Source organism: Manis pentadactyla, chromosome 14, assembly GCF_030020395.1.
Source record: "Manis pentadactyla isolate mManPen7 chromosome 14, mManPen7.hap1, whole genome shotgun sequence".
Classification (NCBI taxonomy): Eukaryota; Metazoa; Chordata; class Mammalia; order Pholidota; family Manidae; genus Manis; species Manis pentadactyla.
This window is the reverse complement of record NC_080032.1, coordinates 31522858-31538265: the sequence shown is the minus strand read 5'-3', so window position 1 is coordinate 31538265 and position 15408 is coordinate 31522858. Positions and strand designations below refer to the sequence as shown.

Here is a 15408-nt window from a genome sequence, read left to right as displayed (position 1 = left end):
GGTGCCAGAACAGCTGAAGGTCTGTGTGTAAAAATATACATATATTCATCGAAACATAGATCTTACACCTTTTACAAAAATTCATTCAAAGTGGCTCAAGCCTAAATGTAAAACAAAAAAACAATAAAACTTCTGGAAGAAAACATAGGAGAAAGACTATGTGACCTTGGGTTTAGCAATGAAATTTTAGAGACAACACAAAAAGCAAAATCTATGAAAGATGTTGGAGTTTATTAAAATCAAAAACTTTGCCTCTGCCAAAGATGCTGTTAATAGACTAAAAAGGCAAGCCAGGGGTGTAGAAACTATTTGCAACACACAGATCTGGTAAGGCTTGTGAAATATACAGAGCACCCAAAACTCAACAGTAAGAATGCAAACGTCCCAATTAAGAAACAGGCAAAAGACCTGAGGGGGAATTTACCGAAGAAGGTGTGCAGGTGGCAACTACCACATGAATAGAGAGGCTCCCCTTATTTGTCATGAGGGAACTGCAATTTGAAAGAATGAAAAATACATGTGATAACACATCTATTAGAACGGCTAAAGTCCATTCAACTGAAATGCCACTTGCTGCCGAGGGTGCGGGGCAAGAACTACTTTCACTCATGGCTGGTGGGAGTGCAAAATGGTGCAGCCACTTGGGAAGACAGTCTGGCAGTTTCCTACAAAGCTAAACATAGTTTCACCATATGATCCAGCATTTGCATGCCTAGGTATTTACTCAACCAATTTGAAAGCTATGTCCACACAAAAACCTGCGTGCCAATGTTTATAGCAGCTTTATTCACAATTGCCAAACTCTGGAAGCAACCAAGATGTCCTCCAGTAGGTGAGTGAATAAGTCAGCTGTGTTATGGATACAGTAGAGTGTTATTCAGTGATTCAAAAAAAGCTGAGAAGCCGGGAAAAGATACGGATGACCTATAGGTGCAGACTGCTAAGAGAAAGATGCCAATCTGAAGAGGCTATCCACACTGTGACTCCAGCTATATAGCATTCTGGAAAAGTCAAGATATGCAGTAAAAAGACCAGTGCTTTCCAGGGGTTTGAGAGGAGAGAGAAGGGTTTTAATAGGTGGAGCACAGGAGCTTTTTTAGGGCAGTGAAAAGTCTGTATAAAACTCTACCAGTGGCTACATGACCCCTATGCATTTGCCAAAACCCATAGGGCTTTATGGTGCAAAGACGGAACCTTAACATAAACAGGTCTTTTAAAAGTCATTTAGGGGATCGAGGGGTCCCAGGGTGGAATGAAGACTATTACAAATGAGTAATTACAAATTACTATTACAAATGGATGAAGACTATACAAGAATCTTAGACCAATATTTAGCTGTTAGTGACTTCTAATCTTACTGCATTTAACAGGCCTCTAGGACGACTATCCTTTGAAATTTGTTGAGACTTGCTTTATTGCCTAGTACATGGTGAAGTTTTGCACATGCTCCAGGTCAGCTTGATAAAAATGTGTATTCTCTAGTTGCTAGATGCAGAACTTTATAAATGGCCATTAGCTAAAACTAGTTAATGTGTTATTCAAATAATCTATATCTTTGCTGTTTTTGTATATTTGACTCCTTGAAAAAGATGCACTGGACTTTTTCATTTTGACATTGGAGTTGTCAATTTCCCCAATTAATCATACCCATTACTGTTTTATATGTTTGAAGACATTAGGTTCTTATATATTTAAAATGAATATTTTTGGTGTATTGAACTATCATCTTTAGATAATGAGTCTCTATATTCCAAACGATGGTTCATCTTTGTTATTTTGTTTGGTACAGCTAAGTCAGCTTTCTTTTGATTAATGTTCACCTGATCAACAGTTTCCACCCTTTTACTCTCAGCCTTTTCACATCTTTAATGCTGTAAGTGGGCTGTCTTACAGGGTGGTCGAATGTCATCTAAATCAAAACACTTAAGAGAGGGGAAATAGATGCTATGAATCACACCACCAGCACAGCAGACATAAATTGGGTATGTTCTGAGAAAACTGGGAAATATTGGCCAGCCCCTTTAGAAAGAACATATTAATTTGATTTTTAAAAAGCTCAATCCAACCATCTAACTAGTGATCATACACTTTTTCTCATTTCTACAATCCCAATTATTGCAATCCACGTTTTCCATGTTTCTTTTTTTCAGCTCTTTCCTTGACTTCTCTGGGTGAGGGTTTTTTTGTTTTTCCCCCTCATCCACCTTTCCCACCACTGCTTCCCAGCTTCACTGGGGCAGTGAGGGCAGTGGTTCTCCTTGACGCCTTATCATGCCAATGGAACTTGGCACTCTGAGTTTCCCTCTCCTATACCCCCAACAGTAGAAAGATTTTAGGATTCTTTGTCTCTGATCATCTCCCTCCGGACCTGTGTTATCTTTGTCCACCATTTTACCTTTTTTCTTTAACTCCATAATTGGACAGAATTTTTATTATTTGGTACAATCCATAAATATTTGGATTTGCTTCTGTGTTTGCTATTTTGATTGCTCCTTACTGCCTCACAGGCTGTCTCCTGAGAGGATGTTCCTCCTTACCCATTATAAATTCATTACATCAGGTCTCTTGCATGTATATGCCATCATTTTTTATTGTAACTGTCTTTATTCTATCCTAGTTCTTGGCAGGAAATTTTTCTGGTAAACAATTCTAAGTTGGCTGTATTTTCTATTAACATTTGGTAGATGTTTTTCACTCTCTCCTGGTTTTCCTTGCTGCCTATCAACTTTTGCCTCTTAGCAGAAGAATGTGGTCACTGCTCATTGTTAGCAATCTGTCCTCTCTCTTGATGTTCTTGAAGATCTTGCCTTTGTCTCTGGTGTTCTGCAGCTTATTCACAATGTTTCTTGCTGTGGCCCTTTTTCACTTACCCTCTTGGGAAATGAAGTTTCCTGAACCTAAGAACTTGTGTTTTCCAAGTTTTAGAAAATGTATTGCTTTTATCTTTTTTTTTTTTTTTTGCTTTTATCTTTTTTATGATCGCTTCTCTATTTCTTCTATGGGGCCTCTGAACAGATGCATGTTAAATCTTCTATTCTCCAAGGGTCTGCTTCTTGGTCACATGTCAGCTGTGTATTCCTGTTCACTAATTCTTGTGTTGGATCTGCTTAGCCTTCCTTTCAGGGTTTCTGTTTTGACAAATTATTCTGTTATAAATTGTTATTCAAGTTCTTATTTTTAGAAGTTCAGTGTCTTCCTCCAACTGTGTCTGCTTTTTGTCAACTCTTGTAAGTTCGCCTCAGTAATTATGACTTTGATTTCCCTAAAAAGTTTGTGGAATAGCTGCCTTTGTTCTGTCTGACAGGCCCAGCCTCTGCAGTCAGATCTGCCATTTCCTCTTTCTGTTGACTCTCAGAACGGATTGTCTCCTCATATGACTGATAGTCTTTATTTTGAGCCCTTTGCTTGACCTTAATCTGTGAGAGTCTCGCAGGCCTAACTTGGACAAATTTTCCTTCAGATGAGTCTTGCTTCTGCTGGTAGCCAAAGAGTACCCCAGCCTAGGACTTCAGCCCTGCTGAGGATTTCTGCACAAATCAGTTTTAAGATTAGTTTCCCTTCCTTGCTGCTGTTCCAACATAATATCCTTACAACGGGTTGCCTTACTAGTCCTCTTACCCACCTTTCCAGTTTGGCTCTATACTGCTGTATGTCACCTACTGCTTTAGTTCTGCACTGTCCCAGGCCTGGCTCCCTACCTCTGTGGCCAGCACCTCCAGCCACTTACCTTGGCCTCGGTTTCCTGACCACACCTGATCTAGATTTTTTGGTTTGTTTGTTTGTTTTTGAAGGATTGGTCCCTGGGGGTCTCTCCTACCTTTTGCAAGACTGGTAGTGCACCAGTATGTATGTTAAACAAAGCTTCAGTTGCGATAAGTTATAGGAGAGAGAACTTCTCAGAACTTAGTCATTCCTAACAGCAGAAACATAGCATTTTCTAAAACATCAAAAAACCTTAAATGCACTAAAATGAAGGATGGAACAAATTATGTTATCTAAGAAACTTCATAAGCAAAGGAGGGACAGAGAACACAGAGGTTGGTGTCCAAACTGTTGCAAGCCAGAGAGGCCAATTTCTGATATCTGGGAAGTGATGTCAGTGGAGGCCGAGCTGCACCCTTTCTTTGAACAGATGGAAAGGGGAAACAACCTCAAAGCTAAGCTCAAAACCTTGCATCCTTCCAAGATCTTGAACCAAAATAAGGAGCAAAATGCCTCCAGTCCTGATCACCGGAGATGCTGCTACGCAGATTGTGGGCCACGGAGGCGAGCAGGATGACAAGTTCACCAACATCCTGGATGCAGTGGGATAGTTCCCCGCGTTCCAGCAGAGGCTGGTGGCCCTCACCTTCATCCCCATTGTCCTGTCAGCCTTCTTCTTCATGTTTGCTGATGTCTTAGTGTTCACAGCCCAGAAGCCCTATTGCAACACCAGCTGGATCCTGGCTGTGGGCCCCAACCTGTCTGTGGCCACGCAGCTGAATCTCACCCTGCCTAGGGATCCCAATGGCAGTTTCCTGACATGCCTCATGTACTTGCCTGTGGACTGGAATCTGGATCGTATCATCCAGTTTGGCCTCAACTACACAAACTCACACCAAGACGGGTGGATCTACCCTGAGACCAAGAAGCGGTCACTGGTTAATGAGGTGGGCCCTGTCGTGAGTTGTCTGTAGCTCCCTATGGGCCCAGAGATGTCCCTTCACCTTGACTGAACAGGTGGGGAAACTGAGGCTCAGAGCAGAGGAGCAATTTAATTGGCCCAAGGCCACCCAGCAGGGCCAGGGCCAGGGCAAAAACTCAGGACTCCTGCTGCCCCGCCCTGGCCTTGACTGTCCTTAGTCAGAAGCTAGAGTGGATCTGGGGCTGGGGGCAGCTGGCAGCTGGCAGGGTTTGCCATCTGTCCAGGGGATTGCTTCTGTAATCATGGCTCTGCCCTTCAAACTCACAGAAGATAGGGAATCAGGGGAAGAAGCAGCTTTGATCAGGTACCTCTTACGGGGTCTCCCAGCTGTAGCTGTGGCCTGGGCCCTTCACAGCAGAGCTGCACAGTCCAAATCCCTAGGCAGGGGCCCTGCATCTGAAGGGTCTTCAGCGATCCAGCCTTGCTGTTACCCTACCACCTGCCCCCACCTTGGGCTGTGCTTCTGGCCCCTCTCTCCAGGCCTCACTCACAGAGGCAGCCAGGTGTGGGATGGGATGCAGGAGAAACACAGTGGAGGCCTGCTGCACACACTTACCTGCCCCTGTTCTGGGCCCCTCCTGCCTGAAGGCCCACATGGTTGGTGGGGGGAGGCTTGGTCTCGGCCAGAAGGCTTACCTGGCAGACGCCTGTGGCCAATGGTGCATGTAACCCTCAGTTTGACTTAGTGTGTGGCAAGGAACTGAATACAGAAGCTGTGCAGACCATGTTCATGGTGGGCCTCCTGATAGGGTCCCTTATCTTCGGGTTCCTAAGTGACAAGTGAGTCTCCCCAAGTTCCCACTGATCCCCGGACTTCCCTCCTCCTGTTTGTGGGCGTTCAGGGAGGAGAGTCTCAGTCTTGGGGAGGTGAGGGCATGGGCACCCTGGAGGCCCATGGATGGCTCAGAACCCGGCCCCAGGCTGGGGCACGTGGCATAGCCTCCCTGACTTCCCACAGGCTGGGCCCCTACCCCACCATCCTGCTGTCTCTGCTGGGCCCGAACATCTTCGGCTTTGGGATAGCCTTCGTCAGCAGCTTCCACCAGTACCTGTTTTTCCACTTCGGTGTGTCCCAGGCAGTGGTGGGCTACATCATCATCAGCCTGTCTCTAGGTGAGGTCAGGCCACGAGGCCTGGGGTGGGCAGTGAGCATGCCCCCGGGAGCCTGCAGGACAGGGGCTGTGGCCCAACTGGGGCAGTTGGGGAAATACCTCTGCCCAGCCTGGAGTGCAGACAGCCTGGGCCTGGGCAGCCATGCAGCCTCCCTCTCCATCCTAGCCCCTCACACTCCACTTACCCTGCGTACCCGCATGGCCTCCCCTCACCAAGCCCCTGAGAAAGAGTAGGTGCTGCTAGGCCTGTATGTGCACTGTCTCATCTCATCACCGCACCCTTCAGAGGCATGATTCTGATGTCCCGCAGCTGAGGAGGACTCTGGGGCCTCAAGAAGTTGACCAGCCTGTTCAGGGTCACACAGCAGTTAAGCAGGCCCGAGTGACGTGAGAGTCTCAGGTGCCCACCTGACTGCTCGATCCCACAGCTGCCCACACCCAGTGTGCTCACAGGAGCAGGTGGGAGTCTCCACAGAGCCCTGCATCTGGGTGGTCAGGCCCTGAAGCACCAAGACCAAAGCGATTCCTGGCCCCCCGTGTGTCAGGCCACGCGCCCAGAATTGGGCCTTCACCAGGATCAGGCAGGAGGTGCTGGAAGGGAGCAACCAGCTTGAGAAGGGGCAGGAGGTCACGTATGGGACTGGGAGGTCAGGCAAGGGCCGAGCGCAGTGGGCCAGGCACACCACCTTGCTTTGAAGGGCTGTCTTGGGCCCTAGAACAGGCCACGAGCAGGTGGAAGAACCTTGGCCTGATCTGAACCGTCCTGAGCAGGGCCAGGGCATCTCAGCTGGCTGGGTGCAGGGGCCGCCCTGAGGACACTGAGCTGACCGTGATTTTGTCCTCTCGGCCTTGGCACAGCCACCGAGTGGCTGGTGGGCGTGCAGCGGGCCCATGTCATCATCCTGGAGCACCGCTGCTTCGCTGTGGGGACCATGTTCCTGAGCGGGCTGGCCTACAGCCTCCCACACTGGTGGCGGCTGTTTCTGGTGGGCGGGGCCCCAGTGTTCCCTCTCACCTCCTACGCCCGGTGAGCGAACTGCATGGGGCATGCCCAGGGTGGGTCTGCTGGACTGGAGACTGGGGGGTCTGCAGGGTCCCGGGGGGAGTGGCTGGCATTTTCCCTGGGAGAAAGTGCATGCAGAGGAGGGGAAAGAGCACCACTCAGCCCCTCAGAGGAGACCCTCAGGGCCACGTCACACAGCCAGCCAGCCAGGTGCTGAAAGGCAACTGCTGTTCAAGGATAGGGGGTGGTCAGGGCTGGAGGCAAGAAAGGTGATGGGGGTGGGGCTCTAGCATGTAGCTGGGAGGTAGGGTGCCATGGTTTCACCTTAAAACATTTCTTAAAAATGTTACTGCTCCAATCGGTGCACATGGTTAAAAACTAAGTAGCACTGAAAGGTTTTCAATGAAAAGTAAGTTGTCCTTTTCAGCTCCCCTGCACCTGGGGCCTCACCGAGAAGCCAGCACACCAGGGGAATCTTGCACCATTCTTCTGGGGGTGCCTGAGTCATTCTCCACGCTGCCAGCAGGTGGCTTATTGAATGGGGCACGTTTTCTTCAGCCACCGCCTTCAGGCCCCTCCTGCTGGCTGTCCCCTGACTCTTGACAATTTCCTAGGAGGGGTCCATCTCTTTCTAGTCATTCTTAGTGTAAGAAAAAAAAATCTTGTTTTGATGATTAAGACGTATTTTCAGACATTAAAAAATCTAGTCCAGTCCAGTTTAAAACTGATCTTACACCCAATACATGGTTTCTCCCTGTGGTTGGCTCGAGAGTGGCCTGAGGGGCTGAGGTCTGCTCTCAGCTTTGCTCTTCCCCCTCTGTCTCCCTCCTCTGATCTTCCAAGCTAGGCAGGGGGTGAGAAGTAACAAGATGTGGGTGCCAGGGCTGTTGTGATGATCCAGTCCTTGTAGGGCAGAAGTCCAAATGCCAGGGCCTCAGGGGCCTATCTGTGGGTCCTGTGAGTGCTGGCATTTCCTAGGACTGCAGGCGCTCTCTTTGTGGCCTCCCCAGGCCTCTGCCTCTGGCTGTTCACCCCACAGCATCTCTCTGCTGATGGCTCCTCAGCCTAGCACATGGGTGCCTTTAAGACCGCAGGGTCCACTTGACTAAAAAACTCAGCATCCTCTGTTCCACAGCTTGCCATTGTGGGCAGCTCCCGCCAACCCCCTTCCTGATCATAGCCGGGCGAGGGAGGGGCCTCAGGCTCCAGGTTCGTGTAGACTCCCCATTCTGGAGGCACATCTGAACCCTCCCCAGCCCTTTGCCATCTGGAACAACAGGCAAGCCCTCCTGTTTCTGAATCAGCATGCTCCAGCCTGAGATGGGAGGGCAGGCACGCCTTCTCCCAGGCAGTCCCCTTCACCAGGTTTGAGTGGGCCAGAGAGATGAGCTAGGGGAAGGGATTCAACACCTCTCACGTCCCTGACCTGGAGAGGCCCAGCCACTCTAGTGGCTGGGGAGGTCTCATGCATTTGGTAAGCCCTGCCCTGAATGGATAACACCCCTCTTTAGAGAGTGAGGTTGTCACCAGCTTGGGGGCTTCAGTGGAAATTCCAGGGCAAAATGTTTCCATTCATTCATGCTTCTCTTCCTTATGCTCTGATCTTTTTCTTCTCAATAGCGTTTGGAGCTTGTTTTATGAAAATAAAGTTGCAAAATATTCCCCAATGTCTTGGAGGATACAAATTTGAGGTTTCTTTTTTTCTCTCCTGCTTCCTGCATCACCTTGGTCCTCTGGGGTCATATTTTCCCTGATCAATTATTTTGAATCCCTTTTTGCTTGGGAGGTTTTCTTTAATGTTTGGTGACCTTGGCCATCCCTTCATATCTAGGAGCAAGTTATTTAAGAGGCAACAGGAAGCTGTGTGTGCAGGCGCTGATTGCCTGGTGATCCTCTAGGCAGTGGATCTCTTTATGCGAGCATCGGAATCATGTGGGGGCTTGTTCAAACAGGGGGACAGCCCTGCACCAGAGCTTCTCCATCAGCAGTCTGGGGTGGGGCCTGAGAAACCTGCCTTTATAACAAGTGGCCAGGTGACACTGATTACACGGGTTCCCTGACCACACTTTGAGAACCACTACAACTGGGTGATCAATCGGCAGTGCCTTTTTCCTGAGGATCCCCAAGCGAGGTGGTTGCTCCTGAGGGGGCTGGGAGCTGGGGTTCCCCTCGTCCCTGTGGTTACCCTCAGCCTTGCCCCTCTGTTGACGCAGCTTCACTTCCTCCTCCCTGTGCTCCAGGTGCAAACCGCACAGTGACCTGAGTCCTGTGCCTGACTGGGGGCCCAGGGTTCCCCACAGCCAGGGGGAAGGTCTGTGCTAGGCATGTGCTCAGTGCCATACATGTATCAGCTGGTTTAGTTCCGGCCCAGCCCTGGACCTGGTATGATTACATCCAATTTCATTCCCTGCCTCAGGGAGGAAGGGCTTGCCCAAGGTCACAGAGGTCAGCTCCCACAGGGCGAGGGGAACTCCATAAGGCTCTCTTTACACAGCTATGCCACCAGTGTAGTTCAAAGGCAGTGGGGGGCGATGTGGTGGGGGCAGAGATGGGACAGCAGAGGCAGCTGGCCCTGTGCCCCCGACCCCAGCTCTCTGAGGGAAGCGCAGCAGGGGCTGTCCTGCCCCTGGTCAGGAGTACTGCCGCATCCACTTGGGTTTTGTGCATTGTTAGATATTCCCCGCCCTCCCCCCTACTCTTTGTCTTGCCAGTTGGCATCTTTTTTTCACCCCTCTCTTTCACAGCGGGCATCTCTTTGAGGAAGCCCCAGTTTGATGACTTTCCTTAGGAGACTTTGGCAGCCTGAGTGGAGAGAATGGCTGGTGACTGGCAGCCGGCCCATGTGGGGCACAGGCAGGGCAGTAGGGGAAGTGAAGTTGGGCCTGTTTACAGCAACTGGTCCAGGCGTCCAGGCTGGGCAGGAGGGGGAGGGTTGTGAGAAATCAGCAGACACTGGTGGCATAGCTGTGTAAAGAGAGCCTTATGGAGTTCCCCTCGCCCTGTGGGAGCTGACCTCTGTGACCTTGGGCAAGCCCTTCCTCCCTGAGGCAGGGAATGAAATTGGATGTAATCATACCAGGTCCAGGGCTGGGCCGGAACTAGACCAGCTGATACATGTATGGCACTGAGCACATGCCTAGTGCATAATAGGTGCTTTAGATGCCCATCTGTGGGGAGGGCTGGGCAGAGCTGAGGTAATTCAAAGGCAGTGGGGGACGATATGGTGGGGGCAGAGATGGGACAGAGGAGGCAGCTGGCCCTGTGCCCCTGACCCCAACTCTCTGGGCCACTAGGAGACAGAGAGGGGACCAGATAAATCCCGACCAGGAGGATGGGCTCTAACAGAGGCTGTGGCACAGAGGACAGTGACCTCAGAGTGCTTAGGCGGGTGGCACAACTCCTGACTGAGACAGACAAGACAGATTCTGAAAGGGAAGGAGCTGTAGGGCAGAGGCAGCAAGTGTCCAGGTGACACGGAGCAGCAGTGAGGGCTGCGTGTGGCTGGGGCAGGGGAAGGGCTGACTGCCGGTTGGGGGGCGGGGGGGTCTCGAGGTTGATGGTCACCTTCCGGGCCTCTGACATGTGAGTCGCCCCATGCCGGAGCAGGATGGCTGCAGCGGAGGCTGGGCGGGTCTCTGAGGCACCTGGAATGGTGGATAAGAAAGGGGCAGGCCATGCAGGATCCTTCTGGAGTCCCGAGGTGGCTGATGATGAAAGAGAAGGTGGAGGAGGCCAAGCAAGTGCTGTGCTCTGCAGCTGGCGTGAACAAGAAGGCAATCCCTTCAAGCTGCTGGGCAAGGTAAGAGGCCTCAGCCTGGAGCAGGGCCAGGCCGGGAGCTGTGTGAGGGCCTCTTCCCTCCTCATTCCTTCAGCTGGGGCCCCGACAGAGGGTGTGCCCAGCCCACAGCTTGAGGAGAATGCTGACAGCAAAACTGAACCCTCTGAACCCTGCCAGGGGAAGGCCAGAGGCCAGGCCGGTGCAGGAGGGCAGGCAGGCCTTGTGGTCCTGGGGGGGTGGGGAGCAAGCTGGTGTCTCAGCCCTGCCTCTGGCTGGTCCTGCCTGTCCTGTAGTTGCATCTGCCTGGAAAGAAGGAAACTAAGGCCTCTGTTCTGGACTTCTATAACAACACGCACCTCTGCAAGGTGACCTTGGTGATGGGCTGCGTGTGGTGAGTGCCCTGGACTGGCCAGAGGGACTGCAAACCAGGACTCTGGTGAGGAGCTGGGCGGCCAGGCTGCAGGGGGAGCAAGGCCGAGGGACATCCAGAGACACGCCCTTGTGTGGAGAGAGGGGCCTTCCCTGCCCCTTTCCAGTCTGTCAGATCTGAGCTAAATATGAGCAAGTGCAGCAAAAAAGGTCCTTCAGTGGCTACCATGGGCCCTGCTCCTCATCCGTAGCCTCTGGTGGGGAAATGCCTGTTACAGGTACTGTCACTAGGAGAAAGTCCCCTGCCTGCTGAACATTGAGTGACCCTGGGCTAAACTCCTAGGAACAGTGGTCGCATGGGGTAGTGCCCTGCACCCTGTGGGCTCAGAACTTGAGGAGGAAGTGGGCAAGGCGGGGAGCTGGCAATATTTGCAAGATTTCAAAGAGCCCTAAGACAATGAATGTGTCCCACCTCACAGGGCTGGACAGTGGCAGGGCTGAGTAAGTGGGCATTAAGATGTTGGTGTTCACACAACCAGAAGGGCTAACGCCCAGCATCCCCCCACTGCTGGGGTTGGCAGGGGGTCCTGCAGTCAGGGCCTGCCTCCAATGGATCTCTCCCTCTCTCTGGGGGTAAGAAATGTGTGTGTCTTGACTGGGACCCATCTTCTTCCAGATGTTGGCAGTGTTGACTGGTGAAAACAGAATGGGGAAACAAACCCATTATTAAATTTCTATTGCTTGGTGGTTTTTAAAAAAGTGGTTCTAAACTGAGTCAAGCAGAAAATGTTTAAAATTCTCAAATGTTTGAGAGAAACTAGGAAAAGAACCCCTAATAGAGAAAACTAGGTCTCCAGTTTCATCCCAGAGCCAGGAAAGGCTGGGGCCAGAGAGGGGCTGGGGCCGGTGGAGAAGGCTGGTACCTGCCCACCATGCCTGAGGACAGGTATTTTCCCCCAGGTAGTTTCTTCCTTCTTCAGTGCTCATGTCTGGATGCCCAAAGTCGAGCATCCTGGAACGTCTAGCCTCTCAGGGCCCAGGACCAGAGCCCCCCAGCTCTGTATGCCTTACAAAGGGTGAAAGGGGAGGTAGGGCCCCTGAGTAGGAGTCCCACGCACAGGATGCAGACCTGGCTCCGAGTGGACGCCTGAGGAGCACGTGGTGGGGCAGGGGAGCTGCCTCTGGGCCAGGGTGTGAGGCAGAGGTGTGGGGCCGAGTCCAGCATGGTAGGTGGTGGCCTGGGCGGCCGCAGGGCCCTGCTAGGACCTCCCGCCTGCTGACCAGCCCTCCCACTGCAGATGCACTAACTCCCAGCCTCTGGTAGACGGACCCTCCTCTGACTGGTGGCCGAGTCTGCTGACTAGCTGACCAGGTGGTAGGGTGGGACTGTTCAGATGCCTTTGGAAAGGGACAAAGGGAGAGCTGACGGGTGGGCCTCCCCTACCTGCCCTGAGACTCAGGTGGCCGCGTTGTCTGGCCACAGAGTCGAAATCCCTACTCGTCTTAAAGGCCATATTCAGGGAGTTCTGCATGGCCGCTGTGGTCACCGTGTTCATCTACACTGCTGAGCTCCTCCCCACCGTCCTCAGTATGGGGCCTGGTGGGCAGGGGCCATGGGGGCAGAGCACTGGCGAGACAAGTAACAGCCATTAAGACTGGGCACCCACTTGGCAGCACTGCTAAGAGGTATATGTGGGTTGCCCCATTTCACCCTCCCCAGACATCCCCCAAACACCCTGTTTGCATAGCATAGTAGTTAAGAACACAGACTCCAGAGAGCCCGATTTCTACCTCTGCTACCACTTCCTAGCATATGCACAGGGAGACCCCTCTGTCAGCCTACAAGGTCAGAGACGGAAAGGTGCTGGCCCAAAGGCAGACCTAGCACAGTGAGCTGGGTGGAGACGGGGCTGGAGAGTGTGGGTTTTGAGGAGCTGCTGCTTCTACCTGCCCAGCCTCTAGGCCCACAAGGCCCCCAGCGAGCTTTTCACTCCTCCTGCAAGGCCACAGGTCTGGGGCTGGTGTCTCTGGCCTGGGCGGTGGGCGCCATGGTGGCCCTGGTGTTCGTCAGCCAGAGCCTCATCCTCCTACCTGTCTTTCTCTGCTTCCTCTCAGCCATCCTGTCCTTGTCCCTCTGCTCCCTGCTGCCATAAACACAAGATCAGCCCCTCACAGATATCCTGGGCCACCTTCCCCGGGGTTGTGGCTGGTACAGGGCCTGGCTCTCTGGCACCACTCTGGGTACTGAGGGTGTCGGGCGTTGTCCATCCCTGCCCCTTTGCCAGGAAGGCTGTGACACAAGGGCCACTCTGTGTCCACAGCAGTCTCCCCAGCTCCCCCACTGCTGCCGTCCACCTCTGTCTAGCCCTGCCTCTGCCAGCTCCCATCCTGTTTTCCCGGACCCAGGCTGGGCTGGGTCCTCTCCTTTCCTCAGCCCCTGGCTGACTCTCTGGCTTGGGTGCTGCCCTTGGAGATGCCCTGGGCTCCCTCCCCTCCCAGGGGGCAGAGTCTGGCTGGGAACCACTCAGCTTTCTGAATGCCTCCCTTTTCCTGAACCCCCAGGCCTCCAGAAAGGACCCAGTCTTGACTCATGTCCGTGGCCTCTTAGTCCCAGCAGCCCAGGACCCTGTTTGGAACTGAGCTCCACCCCAGCCCCTTGATGGGCACTTCTGGCCTCTATCTCCTGAGGGCTCCCTGGAGAACACTTGTCACGATTGGCAGAACCAACCCTCATGGGATTTGAGCCAACAGAGCCCATCACTCTTGCCCAGACTCAAGGGGAACCGAGCACAGTGAGGGCAGAGGCTGCCTGACGGCCCCCTGCTCGCACCACAGGGTGCTGCCCCTGGCTTCCCCTGCCCTCCTCCCCACCATCCTCCTCCTCCTTTCCTCTGTTCAAAAACTCTCATGGGCACCACCTGTACTAGGCATTGTCCCAAAGCTGGACTGTCAGAGGTAAGAGGTCTCCAGCCTTAAGTAAGCCCTAGTTCATGGGGAGACAGATACCATGCTGGGCTCTGACAGAGGCACATATAGGACCTCTAGGAGCCCTAGCAGGGAGGAGCTTTAGTTGAGAGATTTGGGGGAGGCTTCACAGAGGAAGTGACACTTGAGTAGGGCTTTGAAGGATGAATAGGAGTCTTCCCCATTATAGCAAGGGGAAGGGCAATGCAGCAGACTAATAGCATAGTAGTTAAGAACACAGACTCCAGAGAGCCCAATTTCTACCTCTGCTACCACTTTCTAGCATATGCACAGGGAGATTACCTAGTATCTCTGAGACTCAGTTTTTCATGTGCAACATGGAATAACAGTAGTAATAGCAGCTGACATTTACTGAGCACTTACTCCCTGTCAGATCCTGTTCTGTACGTGCCTTTTCACACTTCATCCTAAGCACCACCAAGAGCAAGGCAGGTCCTGCCACTATCCCCATTTCACAGACAGGGAACCTGAGGCACAGAGAGGCGAAGACATGTGGCCTAGCCTTTCTCTCTCATAGGGCTTCAGGGAGGATTTAGCCCACATGACACTGCTGGCAGTGTCTGGTGCAGGGCAGATGCTCAGTAAATGCTAGTGAAGAAGATAGAACCCCAGAGTGCAGAGGACTTAAGGGTCTGGCTAGGCTTGGGGGATGGAATGGGCCTCCTCCGGGAGACAAGGGTCCCTCCTGGGCTCATGGCAAACCTTGGCTGGGGGCCTGAGGCACTGGAAAGCCCCCCCTCTTAGGAATGCAGAGCTGGGCATGGCAGAAGCTGCCTCAGAGCCTCTGCCTTCCTCAGCTCTCAGAGAGATACAGCTCATGCCTTGTTCTCCACTGCCTTCTTTAGCAGCGTGAGCAAGGAGCTGATGACCGAAGATGTGTCCTGCGAGGATGTGACTGACAAGGTGGCCAAGAACACCATTCTCAATGCCACGGATGCTGAAACTGAACTCAGACATCCTCTCCAGCATGTCTTTGGAGTCCAGAGAGGAGGAAGCAGACAGGATGCCCACAGAGGAGGACTGAGGGCCAGGCCCCAGACGATCTCGAATTAGAGTTGAGGGGCTGGGTATGAGGCCATGGACTTCAGGCCCAGTCCAGCTTGGTGGGAAGGTCAGTCCTGCTCTGAGACGAGCCCTCAGGATCCAAAAATGGCCTCTTGCCAGGGAGCAAGGGTGTGATTCATTTCCATAAAGGTACCATGTTGGACTTGAGATGGCTGGGTCAAAATTGGCTGTGTCTGGAGAAACCAGAGACACAGGTCCAGAGGAAGGTAGGTCAGACAGGCCCCCCAAGGCTCTTGATTTCCTTGGCCAGTCCTCAGGGACAGTGAGGAGCTCTCTGGAAGGGGTGTAGGGACAGGCCGTGTCTGTGAGGGCCAGGAGTGGGCAAGGGCAGGGTCCTGGAGCCCAGGCATTGCTAGTGTCCATTGGCTAAAGACTGATTTTCCAGCCCCACTGAATGTGCTTGGATGGCAGG

At 52.5% G+C, this 15408-nt stretch overlaps 1 protein-coding gene across 1 annotated transcript; it reads left to right on the top strand.

The window, feature by feature from the left end:
* The first annotated feature begins 1306 nt into the window (after positions 1-1306).
* Positions 1307-14984, top strand: SLC22A14 (solute carrier family 22 member 14). The gene is given in 8 exon segments (XM_036922073.2): positions 1307-4649; positions 5361-5464; positions 5643-5797; positions 6655-6823; positions 10359-10605; positions 10871-10969; positions 12902-13155; positions 14777-14984. Coding segments are annotated over 8 exon segments (1674 nt in total). The 5' UTR covers positions 1307-4211.
* The last annotated feature ends 424 nt before the right edge of the window (positions 14985-15408 follow it).